Source organism: Lithobates pipiens, unplaced genomic scaffold (assembly GCF_037356315.1).
Source record: "Lithobates pipiens isolate NorthernLeopardFrog02 unplaced genomic scaffold, aLitPip1_a1.2 Scaffold_18, whole genome shotgun sequence".
Lineage (NCBI taxonomy): Eukaryota > Metazoa > Chordata > Amphibia > Anura > Ranidae > Lithobates > Lithobates pipiens.
Window position 1 is genome coordinate 46,647,283 of NW_027507758.1, and position 20,670 is coordinate 46,667,952.

At 48.0% G+C, this 20,670-nt stretch overlaps 1 protein-coding gene across 1 annotated transcript in view; it reads left to right on the forward strand.

Moving 5' to 3' along the window:
* Positions 1-8,733: 8,733 nt before the first annotated feature.
* Positions 8,734-20,670, forward strand: part of SRBD1 (S1 RNA binding domain 1) — a 306,724-nt gene continuing 294,787 nt past the window's right edge. The window contains 1 exon segment of the mRNA XM_077485079.1: positions 8,734-8,816. Coding sequence (XP_077341205.1) covers positions 8,734-8,816 — 83 coding nt within the window.

The following is a 20,670-nucleotide window of genomic DNA, read 5'->3' on the forward strand; positions in this document are numbered from 1 at the left end:
GGCCGCGATTTCAGAGACATCTGCTCAGATGTCAATGTAAATTGCAGCCCAAAATCACAAAAAGTAGTACAAAAACTACTTTTTTTTTCTAAATCGGTGCAGAGCCGCAAATCTGGCATCGCACCAATTAGGACGGTGCCATTGATGGCAATTGCCACCGATCTGACATGTCAAAACTCTCCAGTGTGATCCAGGGCTTAGGCAGATTCTTGCTGAATCGGCCACAATTAGTTCTGTGGGTTGACCTGCTCGCACTAACTGGCTCGACAAAACTCATTTTTTCATTGCCTTTTGTTGAAGAAGATGGGCAGAAAGATCTCAGGGGAACAAAGATGGAAGTCCAATAGATGTAATCACTGTCTGGGTATTCTGATGGGAGCCATGGGGGGGGGGGGGGGGGGGGCAGCTGCTGTCAGAATACAATAACTAGTAGGGTAGATTCCTCCATCCATGGCTGTTTAGCGTGGATGGGGTAATCTATTGATGTCTCTCATTCAGCCCTTGTACAGTCTTAGCCCTTGTACACACGATCGGAGATTCCGATGGAATGTGTCTGATCGGAGCGTTTTGTCGGATATTTTACGACTGTGTGTGGTCTGCATTGGACTTTTTCCGTCCGAATATCCGTCGGACCAAATTTTCCAACTTGCCGGAAATATTTTCCGACAAAATGCTCCAATCGGACATACTCCGATCATGTGTAGAGAATTCCGATCGGACAAAGTGCCATACTCAGATCAAATTCCTACATCAAAGCTATTGGCTACTAGCCTGAACGTAGTCCCATCGTAATGAAATTACGTCATCGTGTTCTGAAAGATCGGATTTTCCGACAACTTTGTCCGACTGTGTGTATGCAACAGTTTCGGACAAAATCCGACGGACAAAATCCGACGGATTTGGTTGTCGGAATCTCCGACCGTATGTACAAGGGCTCAGGCTGGATACACATCTATGCATTTTTAGTGCTTTTTGCATTTTGCAGATTTGCACTGCAGTCCATTTAACATGGTTCCCTATGGAACAAATTTCTGTAGTGCAAATCTGCAAAACGCAAAAAGCACTAAAAATGCATAAGTGTGAATCCAGCCTTAGCATGTATGACTTGCTTTAGATGTCTCAGTCTAAGCCCTAGTCTCATTCTGCAGACTGCATTCCTAGCGTGTAATATCAGGTTATCTGTGACTTGCATCTGGCGCCACCTCCTGGTCATTTTGTAGAACAGAAAATTGTAGTATATAAAGTTCTCCAGCATGGACACACTTATCTGGTGTTGGTTTAAAGTTGCCCGATTGGCTAAATTTAAGCCACCATACTGTATATGAGCCATTTATTCAGGTGCACATGCTCAGGGAAAATGAACAGCTGTAAATCTACACTGAACAAACAGGGGAACCCATTCATTAAAGTGGTTATAAACCCCTCCTTGCACCAAAAGAGACATTAGGGTTTTTTTTTGTTTTTTTTGGATCATCGAACGGATGCATTTGTTCCCCCAACACCTCTAACACTGAGAACTGAGTGATCAAACACCACAGATCGCTCAGTTCTCACGGTTCTCTGCTCTGCCCCTCTGCCCTCACCCCGTGGAGTGCAGGAACAGCCGACTCGGGCTGTCAGTGGCTCACTGAGAGGCTGAGCTGGGTGCTGGTCCAGGCATGTAGGTGGATCCCTACTTCATTCTCACAATCTTGCCTGAAGCCTAATTGGTGCTTCAAAAAAACAACCCCTCAGCATTGGAATCTATGCATCTGGCATCCTGAAAGGGGCCAGACGCATGGGTGGGGGTGTGGGAAAGGCCACCCCTGGTGCCTGGACTGACAGCAGTGACGTCAGCAGAGAGCGCACTTCAGCCTGCTGTCTGCTGAAAACGACTATCGACTATCCCTGTCTGCCTGTGACCCTGAACCTTTGGCATGTATTCTGTTGTTCCTGTCTGCTAGTTGCCCTGACCTTTGCCTTATCTCTTTACTATCCTTGTTGTTCCAGCCTGCTGCTTCCTTCTACTGTAGTCTACTGTGAGTGTGAGCTGTGAGCAGCACAGTCCATCCTCACAACTAGAGGCTCTGGTGAACACCTGCTGGCTCTTAGGCCGCGTACACACGCGGGGACTGTTCGCCCAACTTTGTCCGCTGAACAGTGTTTCGGCGGCAGTCCGCCCGTGTGTGGGCTTTCAGCGGACAGTTTCAGCGAACAGTCCGCTGAACAAGGTTTTTCGGAAATTCCGAAAAACTGTCCGCTGAAACTTTGTTTCAGCGAACAGTCCCCTCGTGTGTAGGCTTGTTCGTCAAACTAAGTTCCGCGCATGCTCAGAAAGGATTTACACGCCGAAAGTTATAATGCAGTGTATAGGACGTCGTATTTTTCGTCCCGTCGTACGTGCCGTTCACGTCATCGCGCACGGTTTCAGCAAACTGTTCGTACGTCGTGTGTGGCCATGTCCGTCCATGCTAATTTTGAGCGGACTGTTTGCCGAAACTGTTTGACGGACAAAGTTGGGCGAACAGTCCCCGCGTGTGTACGCGGCCTTAGACTCCGATCCCTGGAGAATCTATGCTCTAGCTTCAACTGGGATCTGTGTTAATGATCCAGTAGACCTGCTTCCTGGACCTCCCTGGGTATAATCCGCAGCAGTCAGTCCCAGGGTCCACTATCTTATCGGTGCACTTCCAATTTCTACGGAAGGTGACATGATAAGGAGGGAGGAGACACACAGCCGCTGTGATGCCAATGTTACCGGCCTCAAAATGTGAATTAAGAGAGCCGATGATTGTAGACGCAATGAGATAAGGTGATCAGCTTGGCGTGGACTGCAAAGAATCACACAAACAGCATGAGATATGACCACTGACTTTATGGCTGGAAGTAGTTTAATTTACATAACAATACATCTTTTACATTTTTATAGTCACGTATTTCTAACCATTCACAATATATATAATACCGATTTTAACTGAAGTATTTTAAAACGTAGTTACAACAATAAACATTACTATATTTTAATAATATATATATCCCTGTTATTCAGTGTTATAGATAATTATCTTTATCTCTCTGGTACACTTTAACTGTGCAATAATCATACTGTCAATGCATTGCTTTAATACAAATATTTCGGTAGTACTCTTTTTTAACCACTAGATGGTGCACATTGCATGTCTGTATTACGCAATGCATAAGCTTTACATACAATAGGTTTTTTTCTCTTTTAATAACAGAAACCATGTGCTTTCTAATCTATGCAATTTTCAATAAATCAGGTTTAAATATACCTATTTAGAACGGTTTAGTGCTTATAATAGACATTTGTTCTGACTAATGCAGTATTTTCATGTTTTTATGCACTTTTCACTTGTTTCTCACACATACTGTTCTAAACTTCTAATTACAGCAAAACTATAGCATAAAATCTGCTGAGACTTTTTCTGCATCTGCTCAAGATGTTTAGGAATCTTTCTATCACAGGTTAATACAGATTAGGAACAATTTAGAGTACATACCTGCAAAGAATCATACAAACAGCATGAGATATGACCACTGACTTTATGGCTGGAAGTAGTTTAATTTCCAGTCACATGGTGTGTGGCCTTATCTAGACTCTGTTTGTGTACCTTCTCTGCCATCTACTGGTTATTAATAGAATAGAAGAGACATATTTAAAAACAATGAATATGTACTTTGCTTTGGGGTGTCTGTTTTGTGACCATATAAACCCCAGTCAGTCACACCAAGGAGGAGATGCAGGGGAAGTCACCACCTGGAGCCACACAATAGATGGGGTATGTGTGGGACTGGTGACCAACCGACTGACCAAAGGGGTGGCTGTGGGTGCATTGTTTGCCGCCCCCCCAAAAAATATAGCACCGTTATAGATAATCAGCTCCATGAATAAACCTCTAGTGGTGCAAAATAGAACTGTACATTTTTTTTGCCATGCATTTCATCTAATACCTTTTACACTTGTACTACTCCAGTTGACGTGCGATAATAAAAAAAAAAGGGTAAGAAGTAAAATGAAAAAAATCAACATGCAGTAAACATGAAGAAAATATGATGTTTTATTTAGGAAAGTTCCTTCTTCATTCAGTATTCATCCATTAACAACTTTAATACTGGGCACTTTTACCCCCTTCCTGCCCAGGCCAATTTTCAGCTTTTAGCACTGTCGCACTTTAAATGACAATTGCGCGATCATGCAATGCTGTACCCAAATAAACATTTTTTGAGGCAGATAGAGCTTTATTTTGGTGGTATTCAATTGCCACTGGGGTTTTTATTTTTTGCTAAAAAACAAAAACAAAAAAGACGGAAAAGTTTTTCTTAGTTTCTGTTAAAAAATTTTGCAAATAAGTAATTTTTCTCCACTGATGTGTGTGCTGATGAGGCTTCACTGATGGACACTGATGAGGCTTCACTGATGGACACTGATGAGGCTGCACTGATGGACACTGATGAGGCTGCACTGATGGACACTGATGAGGCTGCACTGATGGACACTGATGAGGCTGCACTGATGGACACTGATAAGGCTGCACTGAAGGGCACTGGTGAGGTGGCACTGTGGTGAAATACAAATGTAGACTTTCTGGATCTAAGCCAGCCATAGACAGAGTGATTTTCTTTCCTCCAACCTCTGAAAATTGCTTGATTGCCCCATCAGCACAGTCAATGTTGATGGGGGAATCCCTCCTGCGGAGACCTTGTGTTCTCTTGGCGGGAGAAGCAGTCCCTGCCTGGAGACCACAGTAATTACTGCTAGCGGCAATAATAGCCAATAGCAATAATCGCATTGGAAAATTTGACATTTTGGTTGTACCCAAGTTGATTGCTCGATACCCTTGGGTACAGTCAGCCTGCCCACACATTGTTCATATCTCGCATGTTCCTTGCTGAACCAGCCGAGATTCGAACTGTCTATGGCTGACTTCAATGCCAATGATGAAGATATAGATACCAAATTGTTCCCCCTGCAACAAAGGGTGATCTAGGAAGCATAAAGTTTGTGTTTAGTCTCCAGATACATTTTCTTGTGTTTAAAGCAGAACTGAACGCATTCATTTAATGGTTTCCCAAAACTGTCACAATTGTTTCTGCTCTCAAATGAACTGTCAAACCATTAAATGGCTTCTTTTAACCACTTCAGTTCCAGGCACTTTCACCCCCTTCCTGCCCAGACCAATTGTCAGCTTTCAACGGTCTCACACTTTGGATGACAATTACTCAGACATTCTACACTATACCCAAACAACATTTTTTATAATTTTTTTTAACTCAAATAGAGCTTTATTTTGGTGGTATCTAATCACCACTGGGTTTTTGTTTTTTGTTTTTTCAATATATGTGAAAAAAGAATGAAAATTTTGAAAAAAAAAACACTTTTTTTTTTGTTTCTATTATAAAATTTTTCAAATAAGAAATTTTTGTTCATAAATGTGGGTGAAAATTTACACTGCTACATATCTTTGGTAAAAATAACCCAAATTAGTAGTTATAGAGCTATGGTATAAATCACTGAAAATCGATCACACCTGATGTACTGACTGCCTTTCTCATTTCTTGAGCGTAGGTTCACATTGGTCCAATTTGGACGTGTCAAATTGCCAATTGCGGATAATAGCACCATCGGAATTGGTGCGATGCCAACTTTGCTGCGCTGCACCGATTCCCAAAAGTAGTTCCTGCACTACTTTTGGTGACTTCGGGTGCAATTTCAATAGACTTCTGTGCAGGAACCCGTATAGATGTCTGTCAAAACGCCACCGAAATCGGACTGCATTGCTGGGTTGAAATTGTGCGAGTTTAGCAGCAATGTGAACCTGGGCTGAGGCACCAAATGTCAGGAAAGTACAAATAAACCCCAAATGACCCCTTTTTGGAAAGTAGACAAGGTATTTAGTAAGAGGCATGGCGAGTTTTTTTTTAAGTTGTACCATATTTATTGGCGTATAACACGCACTTTTCCCCCCTAAAATCAGGGGGAAAGTGGGGGTGCGTGTTATACGCCGATCCCCCACATTTTTAACCCTTTCTGCCTCTCTCTGCGGCTTCGGGGGTATTTTCGGTGCACTCGGCCGTTCCCGGCTATCTTTGGCCGTTCCCGACTATTTTCGCCCATTCGCGGTTATTTTTGGCTGCACTCTGCGGCTTTTGGAAAGCTGAAAGTCGCCGAGAACGGCCGACTGTGGCCGAAAATAGCCGAGAACAGCCGAAAATAGCTGAGTGCGGCCGAAAATAGCCGAAAGCCGCCGAGAACTACCGAGCGCCACCGAGATACACGGGACATCCACTCTGTATCTCGGCGGCGCCATTTTTAAATGACAAAAGCCACAGAAAAGACTGCAAATGATTGACGAGACTAAATGCAAGGCTGCAAGTGACTGACAAGGCTGCAATGCAAGGCTGCAAATGACACTGACAAGGCTGCAAATGACACTGACAAGGCTGCATTGATGGGCATTTAAATGTAAGTTTTTTTCCTTAAACTTCCCTCCTAAAAGTTTTTTTCCTTTAAATTCCCCCCTAAACTTAGGGTGCGTGTTATACACCGGCGCGTGTTATACGCAGATAAATACGGTAATTTGAACCCACAATTCTTGTGAAAGAAAGAAAGTTATTTCTCACACACAGCACATGCATACTTCCAATTACACTCCAAAATACATTCTGCTACTCCTCCCGAGTATGAAGATACCACATGTTTATGACTTTTACACAGGCTGGCCCCATACAGAGGTCCAACATGCAGGGAGCACCGTCAGATGTTCTTGGGACATAAATATAATTTCATTCCTACCTATCTCACTTTTGAAGGTCCAGGAGAACCAGGACAATGGAAACGCCCACAAACCTACCCCATTTTGGAAAGCAAACACCCCAACGTATATTCTATGAGGCATGGGCTGCAGATAGGTACTCGGGTACTTAGATGGGCTGCAGATATGTACTCGGGTACTCAGATGGGCTGGAGACAGGTACTCGGGTACTCAGATGGGCTGCAGACGGGTACTCGGTACTCAGATGGGCTGCAGAGTGGTACTCGGGTACTCAGATGGGCTGCAGACAGGTACTCGGGTACTCACATGGGCTGCAGACAGGTACTCGGGTACTCAGATGGACTGCAGATAGGTACTCGGGTACTCTGATGAGCTAGAGACAGGCACTCGGGTACTTTGATGGGCTGGAGACAGGTACTTGGGTACTCTGTGCTGATGACAGGTACTGAGATACTCTGATGGGCTGCAGATAGGTACTCGGGTAATCTGATGGGCTAGAGACAGGTACTCGGGTACTTAGATGGGCTGCAGATAGGTACTCTGATGGGCTGGAGACAGGTACACGGGTACTTAGATGGGCTGCAGATAGGCAACTGGGTACTCAGATGATCTGCAGATAGGTACTCTGGGCTGGAGACTGGTAATGAGATACTCTGATGGGCTTCAGATAGGTACTCACGCTCACTATTGCCTACTGGACCGACTGAGCACAGGCTCTGTCCCCTCCCCTCAGCTTGGATATTCGAGGACAAAAGGCTGATCATGTTGTCCTTTGTAGCCAAGACAAAACCTATGACCTGAAAATTCCTGACACCTCCAATAATCATCCAATCACCTTCATTCCAGAGGGCAAGACCCCTGATCAGCTTCCCTGTGACTAGCCATCCCTCAGTGTCAGCCTGTGTGAGGAACCAGCAAAGGTCCGCCATGACATTTATCATTTATACAGTAATCACTGAATTTTTATAGCACTGATCGCTGTATAAATGTCAATGGTCCCAAAAATGTGTTAAAAGTGTCTGATCTGTCCGCCGGAATGTCGCAGCCCTGATGAAAATCGCAGATCGCTGCCATTACTAGTAAAACCGATCAATATATATGCTTATTGACATTTTTTTAACAAAAATGTGTTGAAGAATATATATTGGCCTAAACTGAGGAAGGAATTTGTTTTTTTTTTATATTTTTTTGGGGATATTTATTATAGCAAAAAGTAAAAAATACTACTTTTACTGCCAGTTAAAGTAGCACAATGCTGATTAGCAAAAATGCCCTGGTCATAAAGGGGGTAAAGCCTTCTGAAACTCAAGTGGTTAAAGATTAATTTCAGTTAGACCCCTTTCACACTGAGGCAGTTTTCAGGTGTTTAACGCTAAAAAAAGCGCCTGAAAACTGAAACTTGAAATGAATGGGCAGCGCTTCCGAAGCGACTGAAAAGCGATTCCGAAGCACTGCACCTCTTCTTCGACCGCTAGTGGGGCTTAAAAGCTAGCGGCCAAAAAGCGCCGCTTAAACAGTGGTAAAGCGCTGCTAACGGACCCGCCGCCCAAGTGTGAAAGCAGCCTTATGGTAAATTTTACATACAGTAAATGTATTTATGTAAGTATGCGTGTCTACTACAATTATTTACAGTTGTCTCAAAAAATGCATTCATTTCGGTTCATGTGTCAAGTTTGTGTGACTGAGTAATTGTCATTCAAAGTGTGACTGTGATGAAATCTGAAAATTGGTCTGGGCAGGAACGGAGTGATAGTTTTCAGTATTGAATTAGTTAAAAGGTAAAACAGAGGGATGTGGTCCTTTATGAAGTAGGACAAAAGGAACATGGCTCCTACTGAGGTACAACAGGGGACATGGCTCCTTATGAGGTAGGACAGGGGACATGTTTCTTTATGAGGTAGGATGGGGGACATGGCGCCTTATGAGGTAGGATGGGGGAAATGGCTTCTTTTGAGGTAGGATGGGGGACATGACTCCTTATGAGGTAGAACAGGGAGACATGGTTCCTTATGAGGTAGGACAGGGGACAATGCTCCCTATGAGGTACGATCGGGGACGTGGCTCCTTTTGATGTAGGACAGGGGACATGGCTCCTTACATGGTGCTGGGGGGGGACAAGGCTCTTTATGAGGTACAACAGGGGATGGGGCTCCTTATGAGGTAGGACAGGGGACACGGCTCCTTATGAGGTACAACAGGGGACATGGCTCCTTATGAGGTAGGACAGGGGACATGGCTCCTTATGAGGTAGGACAGAGGACATGGCTCCTTATGAGGTAGGACAGGGGACATGGCTCCTTATGAGGTACAACAGGGGACACGGCTCCTTAGGCGGATATGTGCTGGGGGGGGGGCTTTGGCAGGGGGAAGACATGCTATAAGTGTGGGTTGGATTTGAAATCTGACAACCCCTCCTAGCACTATCTCTCTCCCTTCCCAAGGCACCCCCTAGCACATATCCGACCCCACAACACATATCTAACACCCTATCCCCCCTTGCACTAGCCCTCTCAAAGCACCCCCCAGCACATACCCAACCCCCCAAGCACCCCCCTTGCACATATCCTACCCCCCAATGCACTAATCCTCTCCCCTCACAAAGCGCCCCCCAGCACATATCCGACCCCCCCAGCACATATCCGACCCCCGTACCCTCCCCATTGCTCTAGCCCTCTCCCCCAGCACATATTTTATCCCCTACCCCCCCTTGCATTAGCCCTCTCCCCTCTCAAAACACCCCCCGCACATATCCGACCTCCTAAGCACCCCCAGCACATATCTGCTCCCCCCTTGCACTACCCCTCTCAAGGCACCCCCTTATCCCCATCTTGCACTAGCCCTCTCCCCTACCAAAGTGCCCACCCAGGACATATCTGACCCCCCTTGCTAGCTCTCTCTCCTCCCAAAGCATCCCCCTAGCACATATCTGCCCCCCCCGCTAGCGCAAGTCCTCTCCCCTCCCAATGTACCCCCCAAGCACATATCTGAGCCCCCCTTGCTATCTCTAGCCCTCTCCCCTTCCAAAGACTTCCCCCAGCACATATCTAACTCTCCACTCCCTGCTAGCACTAGCCCTCTCCCCAGGACATATCTGACCCCTGCATTCTGTGCATAGCACTCAAAATTCAGCCACGTCCACTGTTTGCGCCACATTACTACTGTCTTACAGGCCACCAAACATCTCCCAGGTCTTTAACAATTTTATAGCCTATACCCGCCCCCCCCCCCCAAAAAAATGCTGCCGCTAAATTGTTTGGGTTTGGCTTGAAGAGAAGATGGCAACCCTACTTACCGGCAATGGCAGTGGCAGCAACCGACAGTTGATGGAAAAATCAGCTGGGATACCGACATCGCTGGACCCCGGGACAGGTAAGTGTCCGATTATTAAAAGTCAGCAGATGCAGTATTTGTAGCTGCTGGCTTTTAATTTCTGCAGGGGTGGGTGGACCTCCGCTTTAGCTGCTTGCTGCCCTCCCTCAGCACATTTACTGCAGCAGGGTGGCACGGGCGGGCAGGGTGGATCACATACCTGTACTTCATCCAGCCTGTTCCTGCACTTTGTTTGAGGGCGGGGTCTGGGGAGGGGCAGGGGCGGGGCTGAAGGGGGCGCCACGATTTCTATCAGCGGCCCACACAGCTGTGCCGGTTTTATACAACAGTGGCTGTGGGGGAGAGGAACCTCCGCACACTGTCATGGTGGAGGTGCATAGCTCCCAACTGTCCCTGATTTCAAGGGACTGTCCCTGATTTGGAGCAATGTCCCTCTGTCCCTCATTCCTCCTCATTTGTCCCTCATTTTGGTCTGATCTATATAGTTGTATATAAAAAGCACTTTTTATCTTTCAAAAAGTGATTCCCAGTGCTAAACCTTTCATCTGATTTCTAAATTGCTGCATTTGTACATTTTAAAAGCCAATATAAAGGAATAGTAGTGGTGAAAAAAAAACCTTGTGGGTTTAATCAACTTTTTTTATGTCCCCTTTAAGGGGCGTGAAAGGGGGCGTGTCCTATCCCTACATACGTTTACACGTTGGTGTCCCTCATTCCCGTCTCAAAATGTTGTGAGGTTATTGGGTTGGGTGCTCCCTGAGCCCCGCCCACAGAGAGAGAGGGGGAGAGACTGCCAGACAAACCATACTCGGACTCCTCCTTCTTTTTTCTAAACTCTTACGCTGATTTAGGCATCAAGACACCGCCCTCCCGAGGTCGGCCCCGCCCTCCTATGCCTCGATTGGCGTAGACTTTCGAACTTCCCCGCCCCACTCTTCGGCCGCGCCCCCTTTGCCTCTCTGGCCGGGTGTTTTGGTCCTCGGAGCGGTCCGTAGAGAAGGAGGCGGGGCCGGAGAGCGCAGGAAGATTGAAGCGGCGCCGGGTGGAGTAGATGGAGGTGTGCGGGGTCCGGGGAGCCGGGGTGCCGGGTGGCGGTGTCTATCACCGGGGAGATCCGGAGGGGAGGGGGAGGAGCTGCACTCCACACTGGGGGGAGATTTCTTCATTGTCAGCAGCTGACACCCCCTCCCCCCCTCCTCTCCATACATCTTCCGTCTGTTATCATCTCGCTACAATGTCAGCTGGAAAGAGAAGTTGTGATTGGTCTCTCCGTACCGCACATGATGGGGTCTGATTTACTAAAACTGGAGAGTGCAAGATCTGGTGCAGCTGTGCATGGCAGCCAATCAGCGTCCAGGTTTTATTGTGAAAGCTTCATTGAACAAGCTGAAGCTAGAAGCTGATTGGCTGCACCAGATAGTGCACTTTCCAGAGTTAGTAAATCCCCCCCCTCCCCCGGTGTGTTTGGAGTTGTGATTGGCCGGGAGGTCTTGGTGTTTGGATCCCCCAGAATTAGATGTAGTGATCAGCGATCGCTGGCGGCGCTCGGGATATTGCTCCGCGGAGCGAGTGGATTGGCCAGTATTACAGACAGGATGCCATGACTTGGAGAGCGCCCGCACTGCGGGATTGTTGGTTCTCTGAGCTGCCCAATCCCCTCCATCGTATTCTGTACGTTGGCGATTATTTGTAGAGGATTGGCATGGCGGGCGATGAAATACTGCGATCACATCACCGACACTCACCTGAATGCTGTCTTTGTGTATCAGTGCAGGAAATGAGGGTCACTTCACACCGGGGCTGCGAATAACCATTCATTTCATAATCCATTAGTTGGCCGATTATTGTTTCGATTGATCGGCTAATAACCTTAAAAAAGTGTGCGGGGTCTAATATAATTAATGTGTAAAGCTTAAAAAAAAGGCAATTTATTCTTAAATATCTCTACAGGTATGAAATATGGCGAATATAAATAACCAACTATATGGTTGGGGAGTAAAATCTTTAATCCACTCTGAGAATTCCAGACAGAAGAGATATACTGTATATACCATTAGAGGAGATATATATTGTATATAGTATTAGAGGAGATATATATAGTATTAGAGGAGATATATATATATATATATATACTATTAGAGGGGAGATATACTGTATATAGTATTAGAGGAGATATATACAGGCATACCCCACGTTTAAGTACACAATGGGGGTTATTTACTAAAGCTGGAGAGTGCAAAATTAGGGTCACTTCTGCATTAATTGAACAAGCTGGGGTTAGAAGCTCATTGGTTTCTATGCAGAAGTGACCCTGATTTTGCACTTTCCAGCTTTAGTAAACAAACCCCATTGTGTACTTAAAAGGTGGGGTATGCCTGTACTGTATATACTATTAGAGGGGATATATATGTACTGTATATCATATTAGAGGAGAGATATACTGTATATGCCAGGGCTCGACAAAACCCAGGCGCCAGGTCGCAATGGCGCCTGAAAATTGAGTCCTGGCGCCTGGGTTACACTGCAGCAGTAGTCGGCATTCCTCCCATGTGGCCTCCCTCGCCGCTGGTGACTACAGTCGATCTGCCCAATAATTGAGGCCACGGCTTTGTGGCCTGCTGGAGCAAATACACGCTCCTCTTGTGCGAACCAGCGCCCTCTGGTGGGCGGTGCTGCGATGAGCATGGCTTGCACTCACTCCAGTGGAGGAAGTCAGCGGCGGCCGCCGATTGGCTGTTACCGGCCGCGCTGCATTCTGGGGTTTGTAGTCCGGAGCGCAGCACGTCAGGGGACAGATGGAGCTGTCTTTGGCCAGGCGAGGGGACGGAACGGAGACGGGAGCGCTCCGCTGGTGGGCACTGATGAGGTGGCAGTGAATGTCATTATTAGGCTGTACTGGTGGGCACTGATGTGGTGCACTGGTTAGCTCTTATGTGATGAACTGGTGGGTACTGATGAGGTGGCTCTGATGGACACTGATAGGCTGCACTGGTGGGCACTAGTTAGGTGGCACTGGTGGTCTGCACTGATGGGCACTAATGAGGTGGTACTGATGGACACTGATAAGATGCCACTGATGGGTACTGATGAAGTTGCACTGACAGGCTGCACTGGTGGGTACTAATGAGGTAAGACTGATGGGCTGCACTGGTGGGTACTAATGAGGTAAGACTGATGGGCTGCACTGGTGGGCACTAATGGACATTGATAGACTCCACTGGTGGGTACTGATGAGGTTGCACTGACAGGCTGCACTGGTGGGCACTAATGGATACTGATGTGGCACTGAAAGGCTGCACTGATGGACACTGACAGGCTGAACTGGTGGGCACTAATGAGGTGGCACTGATGGACACTGATAGGCTGCACCCCACCTTTCCACCCTAAACAATAACCTCCTCCCCAGCTCTCCACCCTAGATTTTCTTAGATGAAGGAAAAATTAAAAGATAAAAATCGGCCGCAAAAATCCGCAACATATATCGGCCTCCCCGATTTCTAAATATCGGCATCGGCCAGAGAAAAAACTTTTTTTTTTTTTTTTACTTGCCACCAAGTGTGAGCAATTCTTATTGCCCGACGTCCCAAACGTGCAGCTCTGGGCACTGGGTAGCTGATTTAAAAAAAACTGGCTCCTAATTTTTTTAGCTGGCTCCTAGATTCTAAGCAAATTTGTCAAGCCCTGGTATATGCTATTAGAGGGGATATATACTATTAGAGGGGAATATATACTGTATATACTATTAGAGGGGTGATATACTGTATATACTATTAGAGGGGTGATATACTGTATATACTATTAGAGGAGATATATTGTGTATAGACTATTAGAGGAGATACATACTGTACTATTAGAGGGGATATATACTGTATATCCTATTAGAAGGGAGGTATATACTGTATATCCTATTAGAGAGGAGGTATATACTGTATATACTATTAGAGGGGAGATATATACTGTATATCATATTAGAGGGAGGTATATACTGTATATCATATTAGAAGGGAGGTATATACTGTATATACTATTAGAGGGGAGGTATATACTGTATATACTAGAGGTCGACCGATATGGGTTTTTCTCTGACCGATATTTAGAGATCGCCGATATATGATGCCAATTTTTTTGGGCCGATATGTAAGGCCGCGTACACACGCGCGGACTGTTCGCCCAACTTTGTCCGTCCAACAGTTTCGGCAAACAGTCCGCTCAAAATTAGCATGGACGGACATGCCCACACACGACGGACGAACAGTTTGCTGAAACCGTGCGCGATGACGTGAACGGCACGTACGACGGGACGAAAAATACGACGTCCTATACACTGCATTATAACTTTCGGCGTGAAAATCCTTTCTGAGCATGCGCGCAACTTAGTTTGACGAACAAGCCTACACACGGGCGGACTGTTCGCTCAAACAAGGTTTCAGCGGACAGTTTTACGGAATTTCCGAAAAACCTTGTTCGTCAAACTGTCCGCTGAAACTGTCCGCTGAAAGCCCACACACGAGTGGACTGTCCGCCCAAACACTGTTCAGCGGACAAAGTTGGGCGAACAGTCCGCCCGTGTGTACGCGGCCTTAGGCCGATTTATTTAACCACTTGCTTACTGGGCACTTAAACCCCCCTCAGTCCCAGACCAATTTTCAGCTTTCAGCGCTGATGCACTTTGAATGACAATTGCGCGGGCATACAACACTGTACCCAAATGAAATTTTTATCATTTTTTTTTCCCACAAATAGAGCTTTCTTTTGGTGGTATTTAGTTACAGCTCGGAGTTTTATTTTTTGCTAAACAAACAAAAAAAGATGCAAAAAAAAAAAAAAATCATGTTTTAATAGTTTGTTATACAATTTTGCAAACGGGTCATTTTTCTCCTTCATTGAAGTGCGCTGATTAGGCGGCACTGATGGGCTGCATTGGTGGGCACTGATGGGCTGCATTGGTGGGCACTGATGGGCTGCATTGGTGGGCACTGATGGGCTGCATTGGTGGGCACTGATGGGCTGCATTGGTGGGCACTGATGGGCTGCATTGGTGGGCACTGATGGGCTGCATTGGTGGGCACTGATGGGCTGCATTGGTGGGCACTGATGGGCTGCATTGGTGGGCACTGATGGGCTGCATTGGTGGGCACTGATGGGCTGCATTGGTGGGCACTGATGGGCTGCATTGGTGGGCACTGATGGGCTGCATTGGTGGGCACTGATGGGCTGCATTGGTGGGCACTGATGGGCTGCATTGGTGGGCACTGATAGGCTGCACTGGTGGGCACTGATAGGCATAGTTAAGGCGGCACTAATAGGCACAGATAAGGCGGCACCGATCGGCACAGATAAGGCGGCACTGATGGGCAAAGATGGGCACAGATAAGATGGCATGGATGGGTGGCACGGATAAGTGGCACGGATGGGTGGCACAGATGGGCACTGATGGGTACCACTGATAGATGGGACTGATGGGCACTGATAGGTGGCACTGATGGGCGGCACTGCTGGGCACTGATGGGCGGCACTGCTGGGCACTGATGGGCGGCACTGCTGGGCACTGATGGGCGGCACTGGGGTGCAGCACCTTTGCGGCAGATTGTGGGCACTGTGGGTGGCACTGTGGGTGGCACTGTTGGTTGGCACTGTTGGGTGGCATTGTGGGTGGCATTGTGGGTGGCACTGTGGGTGGCGCTGTGGGCACTATGGGCACTGCTGGGTGGCACTGATGGGGGGCACTTACTTTCATTCAGGATGGCACTGCGGTGGGCAGGTGGGCACTGGCAGGGGGCAGGTGGTCAGCTGTATTGCTGGCCGTGATCGGGACTGATGTCCCGATTACGGCCGCCGGTGATCGGCTTTTTTTTTTCTCTCCTCGCGCTGTCAGCGCGAGGAGGAATAATAGCCGATTACCGGCTCCGTTCTGTCACATGATCAGCTGTCATTGGCTGACAGCTGATCACGTGATAAGGGGTCGGGATCGATTTTATTGTGCAGTCTCTGTTATGCCGCGTACACACGATCAGACTATCCGGCGGACTTAGTCTGGCGGACAAACCGATGTAAAGTCCGCCGGACTTTCCGAACGAGCGGACCTGCCCACACACGGCACTTTTCCGGCGGACTAGGTCCGGCAGACATAGTCCGCCAGACTATCCGCCGTACTTTTGAAATGAACGGACTTGCCCACACACACGGAGGAATGTTCGTTCATTTTGAGCACAGCTCCAGGTAGCCGGGACTAGCGAAGGAAGTCAATGTCGCTGCCTTTGGCGCAAATCATTATCAAACCACGAGAACAGGCAACAAACTCCTGAAATGGTTATAATAGGCTCAAATAGGAAATACCTTAACACTAAACAGCTTTTCCCAGGAACAAGAGTCTCCAAAATTCACTGTTCCTCAATTGAAGAGGCAACAGGAGTCATCAACGATCCATATTTCATTAACCCCAAACATATCATCATACACACAGGCACAAACAACATACAGCGACAACAGGAAGTTATTGTGGACAGATTATTGAAACTAATGCCACGTACACACGATCAAACAATCCGGTGGACTCGAATCAGCCGGACAATCCGCCCGTGTGTTGCCTCTGGCGGGCTTTTTTTTTTACCCAAAAGTCCGGCGGACTTAGAAAGTAGTTTTGCACCAAAATTTGTCCGCCGGACAATATGGCCGTGTGTGTGTTAGTCCGCCGTACTTTTGAAATGAACGGACTTTTCCCGCACGGAGAAAAGTCAGTTCATTTTGCGCTCGGCTCCAGGTAGCCGGAACTAGCAAAGGAAGCGTCGCTGGCCCGTCACCTGGTATGGACTTAAAGGGGAAGCCCTAAAAAAAAAGCGGTGTAGGGTGCCCCCCCCCCCCCCCCATGTCCATATCCAACCCTTATCTGAGCACACTACCCGGCCGGTCAGGAAAGGGGGTGGGGACGGGCGAGCGCCCCCCCCTTCTGTGCCGTACCAGGCTGTATGCCCTCAACATAGGGGGTGCTTTGGGGAAGGGGGGCCGTGTGGCCCCCCACCGCAAAGCACCTTGTCGGTTGGTTGTCGGGGTCTGCGGGCGGGGGGCTTACCGCCCCCCCCCACCCTATGTGAATGAGTATGGGGTACAATGTACCCCTACCCATTCACCTGTGAAAAAAACTGTAATAAAACACAACACACAAGGATTAAAAATAGTTTATTGCACAGCTCCGGGGGTCTTCTTCCGTCTTCGGGGGTCTTCTCGCCAGACTCCTCCGCTATCTTCTGCTAGCTCTTTTACTAGCGGAGGAGCCCGGCTTTCTTTTTCGTCATTTTTTTTTCCACAGGTGAATGGGTAGGGGTACATTGTACCCCATACTCATTCACATAGGGTGGGGGGGCCGGTATCTGAGGGCCCCCTTATTAAAGGGGGCTCCCGGATTCCGATAAGCCCCCCCCCGCCCGCAGACCCTGACAACCAACGGCCAGGGTTGTCGTGAAGAGGCCCTTGTCCTCCCGACCGGCCGGGTAGCGTGCTCGGATAAGGGTCTTATATGGACCTGGGGGGGGACCCTTTCGGCGTAGGGCTTCCCCTTTAAGTCCATAGCAGGTGACGGGGCCAGCGACGCTTCCTTCGCTAGTCCCGGCTACCTAGAGCCGCGCTCAAAATGAACGGACTTTTCTCCGTGCGGGAAAAGTCCATTCATTTCAAAAGTACGGCGGACTAGCACACACGGCCATAGTCTGGCGGACAAATTTTGGTGCAAAACTACTTTCTAAGGCCGCGTACACACGGGCGGACTGTTCGCTCAACTTTGTCCGCTGAACAGTGTTTCAGCGGACAGTCCGCTCGTGTGTGGGCTTCAGCGGACAGTTTCAGCGGACAGTCTGACGAACAAAGTTTTTCGGAAATCCTGTAAAACTGTCCGCTGAAACTTGGTTTGAGCGGATAGTCCGCTCGTGTGTAGGCTTGTTCGTCAAACTAAGTCTCGCGCATGCTCAAAGAATTTACACGCCGAAGGTTGCATTGCAGTGTATAGGACGTCGTTTTTCTAGTCCCGTCGTACGTGCCGTTCACGTCATCACGCACGGTTTCAGCGGACTGTTCGTTCATCGTGTGTGGTCAAGTCCGCTCATGCTAATTTTGAGCGGACTGTTTGTCAAACTGTTTGACGAACAAGGTTGGGCGAACAGTCCGCGCGTGTGTACGCGGCCTTAGTCCGCAGGACTTTTGGCTAATAAAAAAAGTCCGCCGAAGCCCACACACGGGCGGATTGTCTGGTGGACTCGAGTCCACCGGACTTTTCCATCGGATTGTTTGATCGTGTGTACGCGGCATTAGTTGCAATAATCTGTCCACAATAACTTCCTGTTGTCGCTGGATATTGTTTGTGCCTGTGTGTATGATGATATGTTTGGGGTTAATGAAATATGGATCGTTGATGACTCCTGTTGCCTCTTCAATTGAGGAACAGTGAATTTTGGAGACTCTTGTTCCTGGGAAGAGCCGTTTAGCGTTAAGGTATTTCCTATTTGAGTCTATTATAACCATTTCAGGAGTTTGTTGCCTGTTCTCGTGGTTTGGTAATGATTTGTTTGGGGTTTCTGGATTATTGGAGTTGTCTTGGCTATTGCTGGGCTTTGTAATGTTCGTTTTTGGAAGTTGATGATTCCCTCCAGTCTGTTTGTTGATGGGCACTTTGTACAAACCGACCCTTTTTAATTCTGTTTCCTGATTGTGGAGCACCAATTGTGATTTTAGCGTCCTTATCTCTTCCCTGAATTGAGCATTTTCTTGTTGTAGCTCTTTCATCCTAGATGGAATCTCTAATAGGACAGACTTGTTCAACTTTAAGTGTGTTCCTCTCCTCCCTCAGGTGGCCATTTTATCTTTTTGTCACCTAACTGCCTTTGATGATCTTTGAACCGTCCAAAAGTTGAGATAAGGAATCTCTGAGGGTGTTGGGTGAGGGGAGAGCAGGCATGTCTATGGATATGTGGCTGTTGGTATCTGTTCCTCATCATTTTTATCTGAGGTTTTTCGATCCTTCTAAACCTTGGCCTGATCTTTAATTTGGGGGAAGACCTGCTTAAACTCCGCTGTTTGCTCTGTGTCTTGTGACCCCGGTCACATTGCTGGCACAGTCTACTCTCCCTTAGCTTGTAGGTCTATCCCTGCCATCCTAATTTAATTTCCAGGCTGTGGGCACTCAGTCTGTACAGGCTCAGGGTTGGTCTGTCTGTTGGGTTCTTGTAGCACCTCCAGGTATCGGGCCAGCTTGTAGTCTCACTGCAGTGACCGGTAAACCGTTTCTTGGAGTTTGTGATTTTCATTTCTCCATTATCCAACATATTTTTTTTTTGGAAGTTGTTGCAGCCCACATGGCTTTGAGTGGTCCTTGTTGGTCAGTAGGACCTTATGGTGGTATCAGTTGGGGTGGCTATTTTGTAGGTGGTCCCAGTATGATTGCGCCATTTTCTGTACTGCGACAAGTAAGGGAAATCTGCCCAGCTTGGACCAACGAGCACTGTTGGAGGTGCTCCAATGGACTCGGAGGAGCTGGTTGGAGAATTCCAAGTGAAATATTTCTGGCGGCTGGGGTCCCATTTGGATTGGTTTGGGAAGGTGACGGGACCCCAAACTTTACTGCCATAAAGAAGGATTGGATAACGCTATCAAAGATTCTAAGCCAGACTTTTACTGGTGGTTTTTACTAGGTGGTACAGTTGTCTTCTGATGGCATAGAAGGCTCTGCATGCCTTGTCTTTTAGTGCCTCTTTGGCTGGCTTGAAACTTTCTGATTTGTTCATTTCTAGGCCGAGGTATGTCTTGCTGTTGTTTTAAAGGTGTTTTTTTTTTTTTTTACATAAACGTTATACTTGCCTCCACTGTGCAGCTCGTTTTGCACAGAGTGGCCCCGAACCTGGACTTCTGGGGTCCCTCGGCGGCTGTCTCAGCTCCTCCCCGCAAGAACTACCCACCTTCATGCGAGCTTTTACATGGTGATTAGTTCTTGCAGGCACCCTTCCGTGATCCGGCCGGTGGCTATAGCTGCTCACTGTATCACTCGGCCCCCCCCCGGTGCACCACGTCATTGGATGTGATTGACAGTGGCACGAGCCAATGGCTGCACTGATTTCAATCCATCCACGCTAGCCAATCAATGGCCAGGCTGAGCAGCGAAGAGGCCCGCTCCCCCCTCCTCTCTTCCCCCCCCTCCTCTCTTCCCCCTCCTTCTCTCTTCCCCCTCCTTCTCTCTTCCCCCTCCTTCTCTCTCCCCCCCCTCCTTCTCTCTCCCCCCCCCTCCTTCTCTCTCCCCCCCCCTCCTTCTCTCTCCCCCCCCCCTCCTTCTCTCTTCCCCCCCTCCTTCTCTCTTCCCCCCCTCCTTCTCTCTTCCCCCCCCCCCTCCTTCTCTCTTCCCCCCCCCCCTCCTTCTCTCTTCCCCCCCCCCCTCCTTCTCTCTTCCCCCCCCCCCCCTCCTTCTCTCTTCCCCCCCCCCCCTCCTTCTCTCTTCCCCCCCCCTCCTTCTCTCTTCCCCCCCTCCCCTTCTCTCTTCCCCCCCCCTCCTCCTCTCTTCCCCCCTCCTCCTCTCTTCCCCCTCTCTTCC